This window comes from Giraffa tippelskirchi, chromosome 7, assembly GCF_054371585.1.
Source record: "Giraffa tippelskirchi isolate mGirTip1 chromosome 7, T2T-mGirTip1v1.2.pri, whole genome shotgun sequence".
Lineage (NCBI taxonomy): Eukaryota > Metazoa > Chordata > Mammalia > Artiodactyla > Giraffidae > Giraffa > Giraffa tippelskirchi.
In genome coordinates, this window is record NC_137281.1 from 26708110 (window position 1) to 26732564 (window position 24455).

Here is a 24455-nt window from a genome sequence, read left to right on the forward strand (position 1 = left end):
CCTTCATGTAAGCCACTCTCAACTTTTGGTGCACATTTTGTGGTGGACTTTGGACTTTCAAATCTGACTATCCCAGCCCTACCAATTACTGAATCACCTAATTTAACCAAGTTATTCAACACCTCTGGGCCTTGGATCCTTCATCTGACACATTAACAGTGCCTGTCTCACCAGGTCCTTAGATAAAAACAAGTTATTACATGTAAAACACTTAGCTCAGCACCAAGCACAGAGTAAGCATTAAATAAATGTTAGCTCCTTTCAGTATTATTTGCACTAGCCACTTCCTCTGTTTCTTTCTTATCCTGGTGAAGCCCAGTGATTCTTACTCTTTAAGGCCCAGACCCTGCACCATCCCATCTTAGAACCCCTTTGTGGCCATGCTAGGCTAGAATGTTGGCCTCCTCCATCCAGTTGCAGCTTTTGTGGTGTCTCTGCTGCTTTCCTAGAAATCACTTAACATAGAGTTTGAGATTCTTGAGACTCTGTGCTGTATATGCTCAGGAATTTCAGGGGCTGGAGATAACCAGAGGAAGGAAGAAGTGCCCAGAAACTCCTCTGTCTTCTACAAGAAGGACTTTTGAAGGTCACATCAGAGGCCTGGCCTCCAGCCCTTTGTTGCTGGATGCTTTTGCCTCTTTATCTCCAGGGAAAAGGGAAAGAGGAGGGAGGGAGGTGGGAAGGAGAGACCAAGGAAGCCTGTGGTCCCTGGTGAGATCTGTAGGTGTATCCTGAGGAGAGGAGGCTTCCAAAGAATATGTTTAGAAATGGGACAGTTTCCAGAAGGCTCGGGGCATTGGGTGGTGAGTGGGTGTTTCTTCTGGGAGGTAGGGCAAGTACTTCTTGACTCTCCACCACACCCTAGCCCTCCTTCCTGCATTCCATTTCATCAGAGCATCTGGTACTGACCTCTTTTGCTAGAACTCAGTCTCCTAGGACCTCTGAAGTCCATGTATCCTCCATTGTCCACCTTGCTTAATTGTCTCTTCTCAGAGGTAGGAGAAAGTCCTACCTCTTGGTGAACTGAGGGGACAGAGCTGGGTGGTCACAAAAGCTCTTCCCAGCTCCAAGTATTTCTGCATATGCCTAATACCTCCTGGAAGCTGGGTCCTGTGCCTACGGACTTGTGGGGAAGAGGAGGTGGGTCAGAGATAGAGAAAGAGAAATCACATAGTGTTACTTTTTTTCCCCCCTTTTAACACATTATTACTTTGAATGCTTTCATACATTCCACATATACTTATGGAGCACCTGTTTTATGCCAGGCACTGTGGTAGGGTTTGAGATACTTTGTTGAGTAACGTTCTCTTGTTCCCTTGTAGTCTGGGGGTGGAGACTATAAGGGGCCAGGAAAAGACATTAAGCAATCAGTGTAGCATAGTGGTTACAAATGTGGGCTTACTACCTCATGGCTCTGAGGCAGTGTAACTGCTCTGTCCTGAGTTTCATCATTTGCAAAAGGGTAATAATAAAAAATAAAATTATATATATATTTTTTTAAATGATGGAGCGATTGTGAAGGCTAAACAAAATAATTCTTTTAGGGACTTCCCTGGCAGCCCAGTGGTTAAGACTCTGCATTCCAATGCAGGGGACATGGGTTTGATCCCTGATGGAGGGCTAAGATCCCACATGCCTCACAGTGCGGCCAAATAAAGAGAACTATTTAGGAAAAAAAAAAGATAATACCTGTAAAACACTTGGCATGAACTTGGTACATGATAAGTACTCAGTCAGTGTGTTAACTGCCATTACTGTTATGGTAAAGCAAAGGAATATTAAGGGTGATGGTTGTGAAAAGGACAGTGGAGAAGTGATAGAGAATCAGAGGTGAACTCTCTTTAGAAAGGGCTGGTTAAGGCCCTGCTGAGGAAAGGATTTTCCAGCTGAAGTGTGAACCATGAGGAGCCAGCTGAGCAAGAGCTGGGGTGGGGATGAGGTGGGCCGCATGGGGCGGGAGCATTTCAGGCAGAGAGGCCAGCATGTTGGGGAGAAATAGTTGGGCCATCAGCGGGACCAAAAGGAATCCTGGCTGGTGTGGTTTGGGAGATGAGAGCACAAATCTTCTGGGAATTCAGACCCTTGGTTTAAAAAAATTGGGGTGAGGGACTTCCCTGGTAGTACAGTGGTTAAGAATCTGCCTTGCAGTGCAGGGGACATGGGTTCAATCCCTGGTCAGGGAACTAAGATCCCACGTGCCTTGGAGCAGCTAAGCCCCCGCAACACAACTGTGGAAGCCTGTATGCCACAACTGAGACCCGTTGCAGCCAATGAATACAATAAAATTTTTTTTAAAAATTGGTGTGAGCCCAGGAGAGGAAGCCCCTGGCCCCTCAGCACTGGATGTGGGGGCAGAGAGAGTGATGGCTTGGGGCACCACCTTCTGCAGAGGCTGGCTGAATTCAGGATGTTTGGATGTGACTAAGTGAACATATTTCGGATCATGAGGAATATGTGTAGTACTATTTTGATGTTTGAGTCTTCATTTGTTCATTTAAAAACACACTTCCTGAAGGCTTACTCTGTGCCAGCTTCTGGGCCTCATAAAAGAGCCAAGCAGGTGTTCCAGGTATTAACATAGCTCTGAGCTTGAACCCTCAGCTTTGACCTTGGCTTCAGCCTAAAAGCATTGCTATTAATTTGACTGGCTGCTGGGAATACAGGTATGAGTGAGGCTCTGGCTGCGCCCTCCAAAATCTCCCCTCTCCTTTTAAAACTATTTATTATTCACTTTCATTTATTATGGAAATCATTAAACATATATAAATTTGAGGGAATAGTATAATGAACCTGTAAGTAACAAACACCTAATTACAACTTGTTCAGTTCTTATCAATCTTGTGTCAATAGTAGCTGTATTTATCACCCCACTCCAATTATTTTGAAGTCAATCCCAGACAGTGTATCATTTCAGCTGTAAATATTTTTGTGTTTCTAAAAAAGATCATGATTTTTTTTTGTTAACATAACCACAACCCTATTATTCCTCCTTTAAAAGAAACATAAGTTTTGGATGTCATCAAATATCCATTTAGGGTTTAAATTTGTCTGATTGTCTCAAATGATTTTTTAATACAATTTGTTTCAGTTGGGGTCCGGTTATGATCCATATATTTCAAACCATTGATGCTATCACAAGTCTTTTAGTATATAGGTTTTCTTTTTCACTTTTCCTTTTATTTGTTGAAGAAGCTGGGTCATTTCATTTATAGGTTTTCCTTCATTTCAGTTTTGCTGGTTTTATCTCTGCTGTATAGTTTAACATGTCCCTTGTTAATTGGTAGTTAGATCAAGAAACTTAATTTAGAATCTGGTTATTAAATGCAATATTTAATAGATAATGTTTGTACTTCTATTGAGAGTTGTTTCTGTTTAGTTGTTTCTCTTTTTATGACAAAGGAATCATTGACGTTTATAGCCTAGAATCATGATTTCATTAGGGGTTGCAAAATGGTGATATTTTAATTTTATGTTTCCTTCTGCAATTGCTAGCAGAAGTCCTTCTAAAGCTGGAAAGTTCTAGTACTTTGAACCCTCTAGTACTTTGAATCTAGTACTTGATTACCCTGAAATACCATCTGTATTGGAGAGGCAAGGTAAATACTTGATTCTTTCCTTTATTTACTAGCTTCCAAAATAATGAGTTGGTTTTCCAACATCCTCCAAAGATGACTAATGAGGTTTGTTTACTCTTCTTTTTGTTTGTTTAGTATCATAACACATTTAGGCTTTTAATATATTTGTTGTGCTTCAAGCTTTTAACTTTATCGATGTTCAGATTGTCCTTTGGCCAATGGGAGCTGATACAATATGCTGCCTATTGTATAAGTTTTTTGACATAACCCTGTAATCTTCCTTACTGCTGAGATGACAGTATATTCTAATGTTATTTTGTACATGTTTTGATCCAGACCTAGAGTCATCATTTCTCTTGGACAACCTGGTTCTTTTTATAGGAAAAAGATATTTAGGGACCATAATCTGAGTCCAGGGGTTTCTCATTGTTGCTGAGTTGGTCATTATTTCCAGGATTTTGCAATGAATTAGCTCTCCTCTTACTCAGAAACTTGGAAAATACTGAAAAAGCATGTGACTTGCTGGATTATGCAGCTGTAACTCAGCTGATGGGTACCAGATGTGAGTTCCTAATTTGGAATGGGGGCTCTCCCTGACACTTGGACCATTCAGCACATCTCCTTCCTGTTGTAAACAGATATATAACATTCAGGAGGAGGAGCTCTGTTATTTTCTCAGCTTCCATGTGAGCTTGGTGGTCCCAAGGATGGTTTTCCTCAGCCAGTGAATTAGATGCTCAGGGATCGTGGTTGAAGAGCTCACATGCTTCATTTGCTGATTGTCTTCCAGAACACTTTATCCCTCTCTGTCCTGAGTCACTTGCCTTCTGTTCATTACAGCATTTTCTTCTGCATTTCAATATTATTTCACAAGAGGCAGTCTTATACAGGAAGAGGAAAGTGAGACTCCAGGCTGGTCTTGGCCAGTCACTAGTCACATCAAACTGCAGATGCAAACATAGATGGTGTCTCCAGGAGTGGCACTAATGAGTTGTTAGTAGCACAGTTAGGTATTCAGCACTAATTGTGATGTGGCCGGGAATGTGGCTGGAAAGAGTTTATCTTTGTTGTTGCTGCTTTTTAAAAAATTTTTGGCCGTACCGTGTGGCATGCAGGATCTTAGTTTCCTGACAAGGGACTGAACCCACACCCCCTGCACTGGAAGCGTGGAGTCTTAGCCACTGGCCACCAGGGAAGTCCCAAGAGATTAACTTTGAAGGACTGCAAAAACCACAGGAAGGGCTTTGTCCTGAATGCAGGGGATGGGAGGGTAAGACTACTTGCTTTGTACTGTAGAATGTACCTGCAGTCTGAAAAGTGTGTTTCCAAGGGGTTGGGGCCACACTAACGGTGGGAAGAACAGTCTGCAGGGTCTTAGAAGTAACCCAGGGCAGAGAAGATGTCTTCAGGCGTTGGCAGGGAGCATTGTGGGGGAATTATAGGAAGAGGAATTAATAGAATATGAGGGTTGGATAAGGAGGCTGAGGAAGAATGAAGAGTCAAAGCTGATGTCTCCTCCCTGGCTTAGGCAGCTATGTAGGTGGCAGGTGAAATGACAGAGGAATGTGGAAGAAACAGTTTGGGAAAGAGCAAGAAGATGGGATTGAGGGATCTGTGAGCCATTTGAGTGAAGAGGTGGAGGCTATTTTTGCTGCTCAGGCGTGAGCTTGGGGAATTAGGGTAGAAGTATGGCCACTGACCCCAAGAGATGATCGAGTCAGAAGAGTAGACACCCTAGATGATGAGACCCTCCCCCAGGAAGAGCGTCCACTAAGCAAGAATGCGGCAAAAGATGGTCCTGCCAGAAAGGCCAAAGGCATCCCCTGAGAGGTGGGTAGGAGAGAAAGAAAGGGGTGGTGATTGACACAGGTGTCCTGGATATTGAAATAAAGTCAGACAGCTCTCCATTTGACTTGCTGTTCAGAGGTCGTTGGTGACCTTGATGAGAACAGACAAGAGCGGGGCTAGAAACTGATGGCCAGGCACGAGTGGATGGACAGAGCGGAGCTCACAGATGAACTCATCTCACTGATGGATCTCAGCTCAGCCTCTTACTGGCTTTGTGACCCTGGGCAAGTGGTTTATCCTCAGCTGCACAATGAGAGCGTTAATAGAATCGCCCTGAGATGTTAGCGGCATGTAAGTACAGGGCCTGGTGCCGAGTGAGCAATCAGGGAAGCTAGCTGCTCCCACTATGGTCATCTCTCCTCGTCACTCCTGGGAGGTGGATGCCATGATGGGCCTCCAGTGGGTAATGAAAACATATCACACAGGCCTTGCTTGGGGGGCATGTGCACCTAATGGACAGACTGGTGGAGATCAAAGCAGAATTGAGGGACTTCCCTGGCGGTCCAGTTGTTAAGACTTCAGCTTCCACTGTGTGGGCTGTGGGTTTGATCCCTGGTCAGGAAGCTTAAGATCCCACATGGCTCATGGCCAAAAACAACAGAACATAAATAACAGAAGCAATATTGTAACAAATTCAGTAGACCTTTAAAAAAGGTAGTGTTGAATGTCCAGTAGGCATGAGGCATACTTTGGGACAGTGGGAGCATGTGAGGAGTAACAGCTTACAGGGCTTCTTTTTGGGGCAATGAAAATGTTGTAAAACTAATTGTGATGGTTGTGCAACTCTGAATATACTAAAAGCCATTGAATTGTACATTTAAAATGGGAAAATTGTATGGGATATGAACTATATCTCAGTAAAACTGTCACACAAAAAAGTAGCCAGGTCAAGGAGGTGGAAAGAAGGCATCTGCAGTTTCAGAAACATCAAACTGCATAGAAGATCAGGAGAAATTGGGAACTAGGAAGAGAAGAGAGCATGTGTCGGGTACGCAGGGCTGAGGGTGGATAGTTGCCTCCGGCTGGTTCATCGAAGGCGTCGGGTGCCTTGGAAAGATATGTGGCTTCGGAGGGATGAAAGTTGTAATAAAGAGAGCGAGAGGGAGACCCTTCGCTTAGGTCAGGGTCAGTGTGTGGGAAATGTCTTGCTCAAGAGTTTCTGTTTATTTTCTTGCCTGGAAACATTTTGTATGTTCCATTTTGTTTGTCAGAGGAGAATATATTGGTTTGATGAAATTTGGTGACCATGGCTTAGACAGCAAGACAAACTTAGCTCAGCCCAGAACTCCTCAGAGCCAGATGTGATCCAGAGGGAGAGAGGACACAGTTCTGGCAACCCAATGACCACAAGCACGAGAGAGTAGCTCCGAGGGGGGCGGGCCTCAGGGGAAGGGTGTACACATGGAGAGGGTTAGCACATGGACCAAAGCCACAGCTACATCGAGTCTCTTGAGTTGTGAGGGCCCCCCACACACACCTGAAGTTTTCCCCTCAGTGTTTGATGGCCTGTGTTGTCCCAGCTACCCTGGCCAGTGGCGTTGCTGTGTGAAGAGACCCCTTCCCCCCCATGCCCGATGACTGATGAGTTGGCACGGATCCCTGGTGGCGACTAGACTCTTCCTCTCCAGCTGACTGCTGCTGCAAGAGGACGAGCCCCCAGAACAGGGGTGGAGGCCAGGGGTGGGCAGGAGGGAGTTCTTGCTGCCATGAGCCAGCTTCGACTTGATCCCTCAGTACATGGAGGAGGGGAAGACTGTGATGGGGGTGAGGGTTGGTGGTGTGATGCGATTAGAAACGGGATATTGGGCTCTGGAGGTTTGGTTTAGGAGGAGCCAGGCGAGAGGATACACTATCCTAGCTTTCCAGGTGAGAGAATGGGGCTGAACTCGGGCAGGAGTGGCATGTGGGCAGAAGAACTGGGTCAGAGACCAGCTTAGGGCATGAGACCCACAAGATTGGGCCAGTTTGCTTTAGGTATAGGGGTGAGAGGGGTTAGAGATCAGGATTTCGACCTCAAACATCAGGGCGGGTGTTGGAACTGCTTCTGAGACGGGGCGCACCAGGAGAGGAGAAGGTCTAGGGCATGGACAGGTGGTGGAGGAGATGCTCTGTCTCAGAAGCGCTCGGTCTGTGTGTCTGAGGAAGGTGGCTGTGTGGATCTGGAGCTCCAGGAAAGCAGCACTGAAGATTCCAGTCTGGAAGTCATCAGCATGCTGGCCGGTGGCAGCTCGGCCCGCGCCTGGCCATCTGTTGGCCTGCCACCAGGGCAAACTCCCTTAGAAGCCTCATCCTGCCCGCAAGTCCTGCCAGGAGGCTGGAGAGCAGTCTTCACGGCAGGCCAAGGGGACACAAGCTTGCCCTGAGGACTGTACCTGGCGTGGAGCCTAATTTGGCAAGCAGAGCACAGAGAGCCACAGCCAGGGGTTCCCCTTCACACCCTGCCGTGCCTCCTTCCTGCGTGACTGGGCAGGGTGTTTTCTTTCTTTTCTTAGTTTTTTTTTTTTTTAATGTAGGTGTCTTAAAAAAAGTTAATTAATTTTGGCCTTGCTATGCCACTAGTGGGATCCTAGTTCCCTGACCAGGGATCGAACCCGTGCCCCCCACAGTGGAAGCCGAGAGTCTCAACCACTGGACTGCCACTGAAGTCCCTTCTGTTTTTCTTTTTTGATCATCTTTTTAACTAAACATAATTTTTACTTATTTATTTTTGGCTGTGCCTCATGGCATGTGGGATCTCAGTTTCTCCTGCCAACCAGAGATTATACCAGTGATGATCATACCAGCTTGGGTTCTTAACCATTGGACTGCTGGGGAAGTCCTAAACGTATATATATATATTTAATTCCAAAAGTGGATTTGGTGGAAGGGTAACTTGGTATAGATCCTTGGGGAACAAGCTTTTACTGCCTTGTTTAAACACTGCATGTGTAGGTACTGTGTGACCCTACACACCCACCTACAGGGTCGCATCCCATAGGTGAGCACAGGATGGCATGTACAGAGATGTCCACACCAGCCTTGTAGGTAACTAACTGCAACCTGTTAGAACCAGAGGGATTGCTGTTGACAGGGGAATGGTTAAATAAACCATGGTTTATGCTCACAGTGGAATACTATTCAGGTGCTCAAAAGTGTGATATTCCATGAAGATTGATTTAGAAATATCTTGTTAAGTGAGAAGTTGCAAAGTGTTGTGTGTCATATAGCCCCATTTTAGTAGAATACCAGGTAATGTGCACGTGAAAATGTGTTTGGAAATGTAGACAACCAGCCTGGAGTGGCAGCCTCTGCAGAGAAGTGTTGGAGGGGCTGGGAGGGGAAATATGTCAGTCTTTAATTTTAAGTACTCTTCCATTGTTCAGATGTGTTGTAGTGAACAAGGATTTTATCATTTAAAACATCTGCTGAAGATATCTAAAATAAGAGAAATTCGAACATATAGGTGAGCAAAGAGAAGGCACTTAACCCATGAGCCATCCAAGCCGAGACCCCTGCTGGTGATGCTAGGGTATTCTTCCACGTTTTTGTTCACAGCATTGTAGGACTTGTCTGACTCTTAGGGAGCCCCCAGCAAGCCCCTTCGCTTCTCTTTACACCAGAAGACTCAGAGTCCAGGGGATGTATGAGGGCCAGGCCCTCATGTCACTCAGAACAGAGCCCCAGAGCCCCGTCCATATTCAGCCCACCTCTCACCTGTCCATTTTTCTCTTTTTCCCTTGTCACCTTCCCCAACCCCCCCCACATTTCTTGTTTTCTCTTCACTGATTACATCTTGCACTGGTGTATACTGTAGCTTGATTTTATCTGGGAAGCTGTTTATGGTCAGGACAGTCCACACAGGAACTGATAACCCTTGTTTCAGAAGCCCTGCCCTGGGAGTTCATGTCAGAACTTGCTCTGGTGGGTGATAACACTCTTGTCCCTCAGTTTTCTCACTGATTTCTTGGGCCTGGTTTCTGAGGTGGAGCTTGTGTCTGAACCTCAGGGCCTTTTCAAGGGATCTCAGCACAGGCAAATGTCAGCCACTCAGGACCCTTGAAGATGAGACTTCCTGGGTGACCAGGGTTTCTGGATGGCAGAGAGGAAAAGATCCAGATTTTAAACATTTTGCATAACCCCCTTCTGGAATGTATTAGTCTTGCTTTCTTGCTTTCATAGCAGCCTACACAGAGCATAGCAGAGCTTCTCTCGAATTAGGGCCATTAGACGTGAAATGAAATGGGACCGAGCCACAGTCTCTGAGGGCCCAGGTCTGCCTCCAGTGGTTTGTCCCTGGCCCCATGTGGTCAGCGGTGTCGACTACAGCACATTAGACATCTTTTCCTACTTGTAGCTGTTCTTGTGCTTTGGGCTCAGCTGTTAGACACAGTACAGCTTGTTAGGAGGGTTGACATCAAGAATGAACAGGTGTAAGCACATGATGTAATGGTCTCTCTTGTAAATCACCTGTGCCTGCTCAGGTTTAGGACCCTAGGGCCTCTCTGGGTCACCAGGACCTTTCTTGTGTGTGAGGCCAGGCAACAGGAGACTGTGGCTCCCTTTCTGGCCAACCGTATGACGCTGTCCATTGTGATTTAATGCCTTGAAGCTGGTTTGCTCATCTGTAAAATGAAACAAATCACTTGCATGTTGTTAGTTCTCAACAGCACAGTGCCTAGCCAGCGTGAATGCTCAGTAGGTATTCGTGTGATTGGATGAGAAACCACTCTTCACTGGGTTTTGGCAGGGGGCTAGGATGTGAGGTATGGGGGAGGAGTGCACCATGTTGTAGATTGTTCTGCTTCTGGGTTATTAAGCACATTTTTTAAAAAAGATACATTATTAGGCATTAGAGACAGGGAGCAGAGAGCTGAATTAAGGGATTTGGAGCCTTGGGAGGGTCTGGGGGAACTGAAGGACAAGAGTGTAGAGGGCTGAACATGCCCAGGCTTCCTCTGCAACCTCTTCACTCTTACCCCTCAGAAGGCCACTTATTTTCACTGATGCAAGACAGACCAGTGCCTCATGACCAGATTCAGGCTCCCTTTGTCTCCATTCTGGCTTTCCTGACTCACGTCCACCCCAGTCCTATTCTTGTTCCATTTCTCCATGGCTCTGCAGGTGCCTGCAGCCTTTTCCCCCATTTCACCCCCGAGGGAAATATGTACCTGGAGTCCAAGGCTGTTACAATCACAGGGAGCCAGAGCCGAGCTCTGGACTGTTGATAGTGCCATCCTCCCTTTGGCCACAAGGGGGTGCAACAGGACCATTCAGCTGTCAGGGCCGGGGAAGGGGGTCTGGCTGGACCCGCTGGTGCATCTCCTCTGCTTCTCTGTGCAGCATCTGCCTTAAGCTGCTGTCCCTTGGGACTCTGCCCTGGGCCCTGCTTCCCTCACCCAAGTTCCCAGTCACCCTTCCCAGGTTATATAGGGCTTGTGGCTCAGTGTGTCCTGTCTGTCCGTCTCTTCCCACCCTCACCTCCCTGTGCTCCTGCTTCCTGGGTTAGGAAGAAGAAGGCCAGGGAATTCTCCTGGGATGCTGTCCACTATAGTGCCCAGTGCAGACTGCTGCAGCCTTGATCTCCAAGTTGTCTTCATTTATTTCCACCTGAGTCACAGTGGCAGTCCTCAGAGTTGGAGCAGCAGCTTCAGCGCAGTGTGCCAGCTGTGAACCAAGGGTCTTGGGAGCACCAGGTAGGAGCTTGACCTTGCCAGGAGTCAAGGCCATGCTCCCCAGGCTCTCAGAAGCACCATCCTTCCCTGGGTGGCCTCCACTCTAGTTCTGCTACTCTGGTCCCTCCAGGAGATGGAAGATTCATCCTCAGGACAGACTCCTCTCCTCCTAGCCTTCTTCAGCACTTGGGGGGCATGTAGGGATGCATGTGGCACATAAGGGACATGTGTGTAGGGTGACTCTGGGAGAGACCAAATCAGGCACCCCAGGCTCTGTAGGGTATAGGTACACACAATCAGGTTATCAGGTAATTGACAACTCTCCACCTTGCACCCCAGTTTGGAGTAATCTTTGCATTGGCCTCCCTGGCTTCTGCCTCAGCCAACACCTACTCCTTAGATGATTTAAAAAAAAAAAAAATCTACTCTGTGTGGGAATAATGGCCTTCCTCCTTTTTTAAAGGCAGGAAAATCAAGGCCCTGAAGGGCCACGTGGGCTGGGCCTGGCGCCTGCTCTGCCTATCTGCACCCAGCACCCTGTAGCTCACCCTGCAGCTCGAGGGCCTAGGGTGTGGCTGCCCACCCTCTCCCCACCACCATGTGAGTGTGGGTGGTCCTGGGGGGTGGCAGACTTGCAGCAGATAAAGGGATGTGTGGAGGAACAGCCCCCACTGAGGACCAGGCCCCACTTTCCTGGCCAACGCTGGCCTGGCCCTGGGCCAGACCTTGTCCCCTCTTTGGCCCCTCAGGCAATGGTTTTTAGGCTTTAGACTTCAAGGCTTTGTGTTTGGCTGATGGATGGGGCTTTCCCCTCCAAGGAGTCATCTGTGGTATCTTTGCTGCTTCAGCTTCGCCTCTCCTGTCTGCCGCTGCTCCACAGCCCCGGGCCTTTTCCACACCTGTTGTGAGCTCTGCAAGGGCTGTTTCAGGGTAGCCAGGCCACTGGGCTCACCCTGAGCTCCTGTGTGGCCCTCAGGGACTGGAGTTGCAGAGAGTCAGTGAGATCCAGGCTTGATCAGAGTAAAGTATCAAAGCTGACTGGGCCCCTGCAAGTAACCTTATCCAACCCTCATAGCTTCCCAGGGAAACTGGGTCAAGGTGAGGCTCAAGGCCTTGCTTATGGCCCCCTGACATCTATCTTGGCTCCCCCAGTCCCATCTCTCTCGATTTTTTGATAGTTTCCTTCACTTATTCACTGAAGGCTGCCTGTACTGTGCCTCTTGGTGCCCAGCCTCCAACTTGGGAAGGGGTGGTCAGGTGAAAGAGACCCTGATTCCGAGGCGCTTTCCATCTCCCCAGGTGTCTTGCCACATGGAAAGACATCCAGTGTGAAAATTAAGGTTTGGGAGTCGACGAGTACGGGTGAGCTGTGACCCATGACCTGACACACAGGGCCCAAGGCTGCTGGTCATGGCTTGTAGCTCACTCATTTCTCCCTACCCTCAATACTTTAACCTCTAAGCCAGATGCCATGTGGCAAAGCCTAGGGAAAGTGAGGGTCCTGGAGTGTTATTCCTCAGGCCTGGCCCAGACTCCATGCCTCCCTGTCACCCCCACTCCTCCGCTGACTTCCATCATTTGAACCTAACTTCTGCTATGAGATTCCCTCAGCAGGCAATTGCCTCTCTCCCAGGGCCTGAGTACTGATCAGGCTCAGTCTGGTGTCTTACTCTTTCTCCTGTGTGTGTCCTGTCAGCCCCTAGAGTAAGGTGGGTGAGGAGTCCGTGCTGCGGGGCAGGACCAGCGTGGATGCTACTTCCTCCCAGGCCCAGGCCTCTTGACTCAGCTGGATGTGGGTATGGAGTGGGTCAACTCTGCTTCTGGCCCAGGTTGCTTGGTCTTGTTTCTGTGAGCTTCAGGGAATGAGACTTCATGCTGAAAGCTGCCCGGCTCACAGCCCCAGACGAGGCCTGATCCTGTGAGCCCATCCACAGGGCCTAGGTCTCAGCACCATGAATATTTCCATAGCTTGGTCTGTTAAGTACCATGGAGCTGGCAAGAAGCTCCTCCAGGATCCAGCCTGACTTGGCTTAAATTTTACTGGGAACAGCAGCCCCTGGGGGCCTTAAAACTGCTTTTCCCTAGTTGAAGTGAGCTCCATCTTTGCTTTGGGTCCTTCTTCTAGAGGACAATGCATGTAGAACAGAAGCCAAGCGCTAAGGGCAGAGAGGATTGCTCAGGTGGTGTGGACCAGCGGACCCAGGAGCCTGTCATGGGCACAGGCCAGCTTTTGAGAAGCTCCCTGCCACAGCTGGCCTTTCCTGGGCTGCCTGGCACCTGGCCACACCGGACCTCTATCCCTCTTCTTATTCAACACCCAGCCAGACTTACATCTTTGGGAAAGTGCAAAGAAGCTCTTGCCAAGAAGCCCCAGGTCCACTCCAGCCTGCAGGCTCTGTAACTGAGGTGGTGAGCCTGGAAAAGAAAGAGCCTGCTCAGGGTCAAAGTACAGGGCAGCAGCAGAGCTGTGGCCCCTGCCTCCCAGGGTGAGGCGGACTTGCTAATTCTCCGCCTGGGCTGGGAGGGCGACAGGGGAAGCCGCCCTCCAAGCCCTGTGTCTCCTGGGACGTGCCAGTTCCGGGGAGCCCTGGGTGGGGATGTCCTGGTGAGGGGCTGTCCAGGCAGATCTCCTCTCAGTCAGTGGAGAGCTTCTTGGAACTTGCCCTGGGTGCAGCCGTAACCAGTTCTGCCCCTCCCTTTGGCACGTGGGACCGTCGCCTGCCTGGCACCCTTCTGACTGTCGGATGGGTTGACTTCCTCATGGGTTGTGAGTGATGCTTTCATTCTCCCAGCCGCAGGGACGAGGTGTTCCTGAGAGCATGAGGGTAATTAAATGTGCTCTGCCAGCACCTGCCACCTGTCTCGGAGCAGGGAGAAGGGTGGTGAACCCGAGTCAGACATCCTGCTGCCTCCTAGACCAGGGAGTGACACTCCTGCTTATCAGATCCCCATATCTGATATGCGGGTGGGTGGTGTCACCAACCCCAGTGTCAGCTGGGCCATGGCTACAGATAAGTCCCATCCCCACTCTGAGAATGCTGCACCTCACTGAAAGGTCTCCAGGGATGAGACAAAATGCTAGTCTAGGGACCTGGGAAGGAGAACTCGCTGTCCTTTTCCTGCTGGGTCTCTGCCTCATGCCAGCTGAAACCCAGTAACTTGCATGTGATCGTGCCAGCAGTAGTCTCCAGGTTCTTCCCGAGACTGCTGGCCCGCCGGCCCAGGGGCTTCCCATAGAGCAAGAGCTGTCCTTGGCTGCACCAGCTCCCGAGGGCAGCAGGGCAGTAGCTCACCATATTGTCGGGGGTGCAGACCTGGGTCCTAGCCTCTGTCCAGGTGCCTGGGGCTGGGCCGCCCAAAGCTCTGTGTGATCCTGCTCATAGGTGAGGTGGGACGTGGGGTTAGGGACTGGAGTCCCAGATTTTGAGCCCACTCTGTTCATCCTTCCCCAGGAGAGAGCAGAGTGTGGCCTGTGTGCGTGCATACCCGCCCTGCACAAGGACCCCTGAGGAGAGGACACAAGAGAGCCCCCAGGAAAGGTCAGGGCCATGGGAAGGAAGGGCAGGGGTACCCTGAGGAATGCCAAGGGGGACAGCTTGAGCAATGGCCCGGAGTCAGAACACAGACCACCTGATTGGGGCCAAGCCTGTCAGTTGGGGAGCCCTGGGTGAGAGCCTCCGCCAGGAGAAAGAGATTCTGTGCAGGGCTCAGTTTTCTCTGGGAAACACCATTTCTGTTCAGTGGCTGCCCTGGGAAGCTGGTACTGCAGGACCTTTCACCAGGTGACAGCCAGGAGGAGCCTGGGTCCAGATTCTACCAGCTGCTCAGGGTCAAGCTGTGGGGCAAGATTTAAACTCAGATCACTGTTGCCCGAAAGCCTGGGGTCTTTCCCCCTCGTCCCACTAAGGCACCTAAGGAACTATGTCCTGAAACCAGTGACCTGGCAAAGTAGGGCTGTAGCTGTCATCTATGCACCTTTTCCTGGGCCAGCAAGAGCCGTGAGCACCTCAGTTTGGGGTGGGAGCAATGCCAAGGCTCTCGATAGGGAATGCCAGTTGACACCTGAGGGAGGAGGGGGAAGAGGTGGCCTTTGATAGGAAGAGTTGGAACACAGAACTGTCACTTGAGGTTCGCAGGGAACCTGTGATGGGCCCTGGCAGAGCCTGGGGGTGAGAGGATGCTTAGTCTGCACTGCAGGTAAACCCAGGGTTAATGGTTTGCATGCTGTGGCTCCCACACTGGGAGTTCCAGATGTGGCACTCTGACCCTGCACAGCCAGCCAGCCAGTGCATACATCTGCTTTGGAGCTGATGCGAAGAAGAGAGGTTCCCCCCTCTCCCCCCGCCCAGAGCCTGGAGAGGAGACTCAAACACAGTCCATTTGCCGAGGGGGAGTTATAGCTCTGTTGAGCCACCAGCCTGGCCATCTGTCCACATCTGTCCCTCTGAGTTTCGCTGCTTTGAGCTCCTGGAAGTTGCAGCATTGGTGGGCCCATAGGGCCAAACGAGCACTGGAGGAAGACCCCAGAGCCAGTTCCTTCAAAACAGCCACTTCACCTGGGCCAGGGAAGTGGTGGAACAGGCTCCAGGGCTCCGCCACTCTCGCAGGGAGTGGCAGGATGGGCACGCTGGGCTCTAGGGAGTGTATTTGTACATCTGGTTTCACTCAGCAGCCCTCAATTCCTGAAAACCCCTGAGCTCCCCAGGAGAGCATCGTTGAGTGACCTCTGGAAAAGCAGAAGTGAAGTCTGGGAACACACTGTCCTCTCACACTCGGCCGTGGCCAGCTGGCCAGCAGGGCCCCTCTGTGGGCCATGAGGCCATGGGTGAGTCGAGAGTCGGGGGCTGCCCCGCCTTGCAGACTGTGCCAGGGCCGCCTCTGTGCCTGCTGGGCCCCTGGGGCAGCGTGAGACCAACCACTGCCCTGGGCCAAGACCCTCCCTCCCTGCCTCGCTGAGGCCCTTGGGGAGAAGCTGCAGAGGTTAGGGACTGGAGACACCATGTACTGCCCACGCCTGGGAGCCCTGGTGAGGCCAAAGATGACTTTCAGGGCTGGCAGGATCTAGGAAAGATTTCAGGAAGCGAGTGGGAGGCAGGGCTCCCCAGCTGCCACCTCGCAAGGCCTGGCTGGAGCTGGCTGCCAAGCCCATACTTGGTCCTTCAGAGAGAAGAGAGCATTGGACAGGTTAGGGGTCCCCATGCTCTCCTGCTAATCAGGGCGAGAGTGGTAATCAAAGGTGCTATCTGGGGCCAGGGCTCTGCTCTGAAGGGTCCTGGCCTGGAGGACCTGGGTTGGAATAGGCAGGAAGTGGAGGGACAGGTGGCGGCTGTGGGGCCTCCAGGAGTCTGGCAGGGCCCTGGGAGGAACCGCCACACCAGGTGGGTGTTGGACTACAGCCCGCCCGGGCACCTTCTAAGAGCTTGGCTGATCCGCTGGAGCAGGGACAGTGGTCTTTGACCCAGGCAACCTCGGGGTGGATGGGGAGCCCTGTGGAGGAGGGAGGGTAGGACTCTTAACACACTGGGGGTGTGCCCTCCCAACCCAGCCTCTCCCTCTGGGCCTGAGGAAGCGGCTCTGTTTCCTGGACTTCTGGGCTTCTCTCGGGGGTACCCTGTGCACTTCCCGGGAGCACTTCCTTAGAGCGGAGCTCACAGGCGGGTCACCCTCACTGGAGAACAGCACTGGAGGCAGAGGCAGTGCTGGGGCTGGAGCTGTGGGACCTCACCAGCTGCGGGAGGAGGTCAGACTCGGGGGGCCACGGGCTGCTAGCAGAGGTGACAGCGACACATTGGAGTTGGAAGACTGCCCTCGGGTGATGGTGTGAAGAGTGGGCTTGGGAACAGGGAGCAAAGATGTGGAACAGGAGGCCAGCAAGAGAGCCCCGCGGCAGTGAGGAGGCCTCGGTGGCCCCGGGAGGCAGAGTTGGGAGAACAGTCACAGAATATCGGGACAGCAACACTGGGAAGCAGAACGGGTCTGGGGGGTCTTGGGTGGGTTTGAGGGGTCCTGAGGAGCAAGTCCCAGACCCTCAGGGGAGGCTGGAGGCACAGGGAAACCGAGCTGATCAGCCTCCTCTGAGGCGGGCTTCAAGTCAGACTTCAGAGAGAACTTCCTGACAGCAGCAGCAGCATCTTCTTGGACATGAGAACTCAGCCTCTGAGGAAGTCTTTTGCTGTGAGAGATCCCAGGCTGGCCAGATATTCCTGGTTCTGGGCCACGGATGGGAGGATTTAGGGTAGACAGCTGGGCTTGTGGGTAGACCAGAGTGGTCCCCCGAGTCTGTGCTAACCAGAACACTGCTCCAGCCTCAGCCCAGGCACGTCTGGGGCTCTCAGGGCCTGTCACCGAGGCTTTCAGGCTGCCGAACTCAAGGCGCAGAGCAGAGTTAGCCCTAGGCCTTCCCAGAGCCCCTGGCGTCCTTGTCTGGCCTCGGGGGCTGGGCCGGGGCTGGGTGGCCGAGTCTCCCACGAAGCTCTCAACAAGTTCCAGGCCTCTCCTCCTGTGTTCTGATCCCACCCCCGGTCACACCTCCTCCACATCCCTCAGAGAAAGCAGGAAGCCGGAGGGCTGAGGGGGATGGTTTCTCATGGGCTTGTCTCAGCCCTAAGGACTAAGTAAAGGGCTTGGGGCTGCCAGCCACTAGGCCTGGGTGCCAGGCTTCTCCAGCAGGGTCAGAGCTGGTTCAAGAGCCCTGTGTGGTCCGAGCCAAAAGATCAGCTAGCCCACCAGCCTCCTAGCCGCTGCCTTGGCTGGTGGGCTGTCCCCTCACCCTGGGAAAAGAGTGGGGCTTGGCCAGGGAAAGTGGTCGGAGTGGCCCTTCGACAGTGTCACTGGGGGCTTTTAAACATGAGTTTCCTGGTAAGGAAGATTCCTCAGGCCTTGGGCAGGAGTCTCAGTAGAATCTCCCGAGTTTGCTCTCATCTGACAAACGCCAGCAGAAACCACCCGGCCATCTGTGTTCCAGCAGCCAAATCCCTAGATGCAGCGTCAGCAGAAAGCTGCAGCCAAGGCACAAGGATGTTTGCTTTAACGACGATGGGAAGCCCCAGGGTCGGGGGGCATGCAGAGGAGAGCCCACTGGTCAGTTTGGCCCTCTTACATGTACCGTCTTCTCTGGGAATGGCCAGCACCACAGGTGCTGTCAGAGGGGTTGTCCTTGAGTCATACCAGTCCAGGGCCTCTGTCAGGTGGGCAGTGAGTGTCCAGGTGGCCTCCAAGGTTCTGCAGGGGTGTGCCCTGGCTCCTCTTACCTCTCGGTCACCTGCTAGCTCTTCTGGAACAAAAGTCTGCCTGAGAGGCTGGGTCCATATCCGAAAGGCCCATTCTGGGCCAAGGGCCGTGGTAGAAGGGTAAAAAATGTAAGGGTTGGGGGAGGAGTGGAGACTGGTGTTGAGGGTGGAGAGAACCCAGCAGGCCTGATCCCAGTCCCCCGTTCCACTACACTTGACTGTGGGACTCTGGACACCTGTCATGTTCCCTCTGATTGCCTTTTACCGAAACAGCGAAATGGGCATGGCTGGGAGGTCCAGCACACAGGTCGCTGCTGACCTGGGGCTGAGTACTCAGCAAGGCCCCATCTGTTTCCAGGTAGGGTCTTGTTTCCCACTTTGGGTTGGGGTACTGCCTCCCACCTGATCAGTGCCGGTCATTAAATGGAGTTGGTGGGAGCTGGAGAGGAGAGAGGGTGCTTGGTGGGGGAGCTGGGGAGTGGGCCTGCCCAGGGAGAGCAGCCCGGTGGAGGTAAGGCTGGAGCAGAGAGGTTTCAGGCTGCTGGAGAGCTTGCGCGCCTCTCGTGGAGGGGCGGCGCAGCACTTGGGGAAGCCTTCCAGCAGCAGGGATGCCGGGGACAGGGGTGGGTGTGGGAGGGAGGCCTAGTCCCTGGGTGCTGTGGAGGGTAGGAATCAGGAGACTGGGCTGGGGTCCAGCACCCAAACTCACTGTCCCAGAGAACAGTGGGGCCACTGGCATGAGGGGCCCTAACCCTGGTTTTTGCCCTGTGCATCTGGTCTGACTTCCAAGTCCCGGCTGGGACCTGGAGAGGCAGGAGGTTCATCGCCCAAGAAGGACTTGGCTGGCTGCGGTGGCTGGATGGATAAACATGGATAAACGGACAGGTTTGTGCCGCCAGCTGCCGTGCCAGACTGTCTGACCCAGAACACCATATGCCGGACTGGGCTTCCAGCGCTGTTTGCGCTGTGGCTTCCCCAAGCGGGGATTGGAGCACCTGCTGTGCTCGGGCCAGAGCTCCCTGCCCACTGGTTTTTTCAAGTATCACAGTATTTACTAATAGATAAACGTATATAAAAACAGGGCATATGACATACGACTTGATAAGTAGAGTTCATTTCAGTATGAAAATAAGAGGGACCAGTTCATACTCACCATTTGTTTCACAACAACCAAAACCACTTTGTGAGTATTAACAGGCTCTCCAAACTGACCAATTTTGTGCAAGTAAACCATGTTTCTCTAAAAAAAATTTGTGCACTTATCTAGAACCAAGCATATTAAAATCTAGCATATACAACCTATTACTAGAGGTAGAAATACAGGCTTTTGCTGATACAGTGAAACCCCTCCGTTAAGAGTTTTTCTGTAACAATCAGATGCTCAACAAGTCGAGCGTTACTGAGCAAAGCACCTTCTCACCTGTGCCTTGTTCAGGCATAGGTGGGCCTTGGCCAGACTGGTGAGGCGGGGGAAGAGTGGAGCCAAGGCAGATGGCATGGGGTGAGGTCGGAGGGGTGTGGGGTCTTTGGGGCAGAGCAGGGACTGGTGGCTTCTCCCTGCCCCGACTTGTCCTCAGTTCTGTCCCCCTTTTGGGTGGCATGGGAAAAAGGTGTGAATAGTAGAGTAGTGGTAAAAGCAGCAGAGGTAGGCCCCCTGCAGCCCTCACGAGGTTAAAGTTCACTCTGAGTGCCCAGGAACCACAAAGGAACGTGAGTGCTGTGTGCCACCCAGGGGCCACCTAGAGACGCAGGTGTCAAGAGTCCACCCCAATGGCGGGCACCCCTCCCTTCTTCCCTCCCTCCCTCCACATCTCCCTCTTATGCATTCTTCCGTCTCTTCTCTGATACACCCGACTCTAGGCTGGGAGCATTCTTCTCCCGATGGGGTACAGGAGGAGGGGCACTGAGGGGTCCCCTGTCTGTGGCGTGATGATGTGTCCCATTGGCCCTTCCTCTCTAAGCATCCCAGGATAGCATGGCCCTGTAGGCACATGGACTCATGGCAGGGGCACTTGTGGAAGTGTTCCCAGGTGTGGCCCTTCCTCTCATTCCTCTGGGCAGTCTCCTCAGCGGACAGAAAGCATGCAGAAGCCAGCCTCTGCTTTCGAGCCTTAATCCACACTCCCCTGCACATGCCCACACAGGTTCCTTCTCAGCCACTGTCCTTGGTGCTGCCATGGCCACCTCAGTTTCCCACATTTCAGAGTTCAGGAGCAAACCCTCCTGCTTTCTTCACCAGTGCTCTTTCTTCCCAGTCTTCCGTTTGTTCCACAGTAATTTACTGAACATGAAAATGCACCAGAACAGACTCGGTTCTTGGCTCTAGGATACTGCAGTGACCCAGAGTCCCTGCAATCGTGGTTTGTGTGCCCTGTGCCGGGTGGGGTGTCATGTGTTAACAAAGAAAAGTGGCACAAGTGAAGGAACAGAGTGGTAGGGCTGCAGGAGCGGCTTCTGGAGAGGGGTATTGGAGGAGAGCTCATCACTTTCTAGCAGGGGGACCAGGAGAGGCCCTGAGGTGAGGGTGTGCAGATGTGGTGGGGGGTTCTGCCTGATGTTTTAAGAGGGCTCTGGCTGTGGGATGGAGAAGAGACTGAAGGGTGGGAGGCACGAGCAGAAGATGGGAGACTGCTTGTTGCCACGATCCCCCTGGGACTCACCTGTCTACTTCCCCAGGGCCCTTCTGCTCTGTCTTCTCATCTCTGTTCAAAAGAGCTCAGGAGAGCCTGTGGGCTTGCCTCCAGCTGGGAACAGCCAGTCTGTCTTCCCATCTCGCCTCCTGCTCACACCCCTCATTTGCCCTCTAGGCCACTCCTCTCTAGTGCCATCCTGCAACTGTTTCCTTTGTATTTTCCTGTCCCTGCGTTTTACCTGGCCCAGCCTGGAGTGCTCCCTCATCCTCTGCCCTGCCTTGGTTCCCTCTCCACTTTACCTGTGGCATGGGGCATGTCCTTAATTTCATATGCATCATTTCTGCCACAGGGTATGTTGGCTTGCTCCTCTGAGGCTTTGGAGGGTAGGGCCCATGTCTCATTCTGCACTAAATTAGGCCCCCTGGAGCCCACCAGGCAGGAGAACCTCAAAGGCTGCAGGTTGTAAATGGCACCTTGGGTTGGGGTTTCCCAGGCCTTGTCGTTTGGAGGAACAATGCTTCTACTTGTGCTTGGACTCTGGGCCCGTGTACTGGCTCAGGGCCCAAGGGTCTGGAGCATCTCAGGGCGTTGGCCTGACTGCCCTGGAGTAGGCTCTGAGCCAACAGGGAGGTGGAGGTGGGGATGGGAGGTCAGGGTAGCAGCAGGACACAATGGCAGGGGAGGGTCTGGGGCCCAGAGTTGGGGTGGGGACGAGGACTTGGGATTCTGGGGAGGCTCAGCATGGCCAGCTCTCACCCTCCACCCTTGGGTTTCAGACCTGAAGCTGCACCTGCAGAGCACTGACTATGGCAACTTCCTGGCCAATGAGGCTTCGCCGCTGACGGTGTCCGTCATCGATGACCGGCTCAAGGAGAAGATGGTGGTGGAGTTCCGTCACATGAGGAACCATGCGTATGAGCCACTTGCCAGCTTCCTGGACTTCATTACGTGAGCATCCTCTATAGTGCCTTTCCTTCTCTGCCTGCAGGGTCCTCCTGGGTTGAGTGGCCGGGCTGGTCATTCAACAGCCCTGGGCCCAGGCTATCACCTATAAAATGGGTCACCAGCCACTTCCTCTGTCTGGGAGTCGGGTGGCACAAGTGTCCCATGTGGTCGTGTGGGTGAAGCTGCTTTCCCTGCACCCTTGGTGTCACAGAGACAAGGGGTGACAGGAGCCCTTTCTCTCATTCACCTTGAACATTCACAGGCCCTCACCCCGCACCGCCCCCAGGATGGGGTCAGGGAACAGGCAGAGCTCTGAAGAGTCAGGTTTTGAGGAGGGACCATTTAGGCCCTGTGACCCTGTCTGGGCTGTGGCTCATCTGCTATCTCTGCCCATGGCCCTGGGTCTTGGGGGGCAGGGTGGGGAGGGTGCTGAGCACCTGGCCGCCTTTCTGAGTTCTGGCCCAGGCCCCTGTCCTAACGGCTCTTGGCTGCCTAGGTTTTCTGTGGTCTAACCCTTGGGTGCAGACCTACGTCTACGAAGCTCCTGGAGAAGCTGACGGGAAAGGACCCTGGGTCCTCCAGGCTGGGGAGGCACTTGGATGAGGCAGCCTCTGCTTGCCAGGTACGCCTGTGGAAACAGGGAGGTAGAGAGGACCCTCTGACAGGACGGCCCAGGAGCCAGGGCCTGGTGGACAAAGAGATGGCCCGTGCCAGGTGGCTGCCCAGTGCAGCTGGTGGACAGAGGCATGTGTGGCTGGCATACAGGAGTGCATTCCATGTTGTTGGAGTGTGCGCTTGTGTTGTGGGAAGCCTTTCAGGTACTCTTCTGTGAACTGTCTAGCTTTAAGCATTCCCTGATGGCAGTACCCCCAGACCTGTGGATCTGCACACCTGCCACATTTACATTTGCGGGATCAGGGCTGGAAGCCTGCTGCCTACCCCCAGTCAGAAGCAGCCGTTTACTCAAGATGCGTTGCTCAAGTAGGGGCTGTAGCCGAAAGGGCCCTGTCCTGGGGTAGGGGTCACAGCCTGGGACACCCGAAGGGCTCAGACTCTCTCCTGGCCACCAGCCTCCTTCCAGGGGGCCTCCCTGCTGTCCTGGCTGGGTCTGTGATCACTGCCCTTGCCTCTGTCAGTGTACAGCCAACATGGTCCTACTGGGCAGGAGGCCAGAGAAGGGGTGGATCTTATGCTGCTGCATTGGGGGTTATACTGCAATGCCTGTCAGTCAGTCAACCCCTAGCCTGAGCCTGTGTGGCCTTCACCCCAAGGCCAGGGCCAAAGGATATACCAGGAAGCAGTGCGTTTATTACCAGAGCCCAGCCTTCGCCTTGTTTGCACAGGGCTCCCTCAGCTTCCTGGTGAAGTTCTGGCCTTGCCAGCTGGGCCGGCCAGAGGAGGCTGACCTCCTGCCAGCGGTCGGAGGGCAGATGTCATCCATCTTGCTGCCGGCTTGGCCCCCTGCCTGTGCCGCCTGGCCTGTCTCGGTGCCCTTGGAGACTTGATCTCAGCCTGCCAGGCCATGAAACTGGAGACAACTCTGAGCGTGACTGAGGCGTCATGGCCGCCAGCTCTTTGCTGGAGGTTGGCTGCAGGCACCAAGCGTGCTTAAAGCGGCCAAGCGCTGTCCCGGGGCAGAGCGTCACTTCCCCGCCCCTTCCATTCATGGGTGATTGTGGCTCACAGTGTCCCATCCCCTCACTCCTGCTGTCTCCCAGGAAGGACTCAGCAGCCACGTGTCAGCCCCTCTGAGCCTGTGGCTGCTCGTTCCATGACCTCGTCATCTCCAGTGACCCACTCCTGTGGTCTCCACTTCAGCCACCCCCGCGATGGCTGCCCAAGACCATGTCACCACCTGGAACTGCTCCACCCCTGAAACCGCTGACTCAGGCACCCCCTCTATACCCACGGCCTTCAGGCCCTCCAGCCCACTCTCAGTCCCTTGTGGGACACGGGTTCCGGACTCAGCAGGGTCTGGACCTTGCTTCCTTCCCCGCCACCCCTTCTGTCTTGATTGTCCTCCCTCCCCAGCTGAGGTTCCCTGATCCATCATTCGAGCACTCTTCTGCCAACATCCGCAGCTCTCTTGGCCGCCCAGCTCATGGTCCCGCCCAGCTGGCAGCTCCCCAGCCCTGGAGGAAGCCCAGCAGCCTCCAGCCTGCAGGCGCCCGCCCCCATCTCCGCTGCCGGCAGCGGAGCCGGGGAAGCCAGTGTTGGTGGATTTTCCCTGCTGCCAGACAGGCACGCTCACCAGTTCAGCTGGCCTGGCCTGTCCCTGCCCAGCTGGCTGCTTGCTCTCCCCACTCAGCACCCTGCAGCTCCCCAAGCTTCCCTCAAGGTGGGGAGACCACCTCCCCATCTTATACACCATCTATCTCCTGCCACCAGCCTTCTCTCTGGGTAGATGGCCCACCTCTTCACTTCCAAATTCTTCCCAACAGCATCTAAAACAAGCTCAGATCTCTCACACCATTAAAAGCCCATCTCATGCAGCCTAAATTTTTACATTCACTCTCTGTTCTCTCACCTCCTCTATCCTGAGCCTCCATCCCGCTTCCAGCCATCCCGTCATTC

The 24455-nt window shown here is 52.8% G+C and overlaps 1 protein-coding gene across 2 annotated transcripts in view; it reads left to right on the plus strand.

Moving 5' to 3' along the window:
* ATP6V0D1 (ATPase H+ transporting V0 subunit d1) overlaps window positions 1-24455 on the plus strand; it is a 37817-nt gene that overhangs the window by 1813 nt on the left and 11549 nt on the right. For both annotated transcript variants that reach the window (XM_081513096.1, XM_081513095.1), the window contains exon 2: window positions 21713-21884. In XM_081513096.1, coding sequence (XP_081369222.1) covers window positions 21713-21884 — 172 coding nt within the window. The remainder of the gene's footprint in view (window positions 1-21712; window positions 21885-24455) is intronic.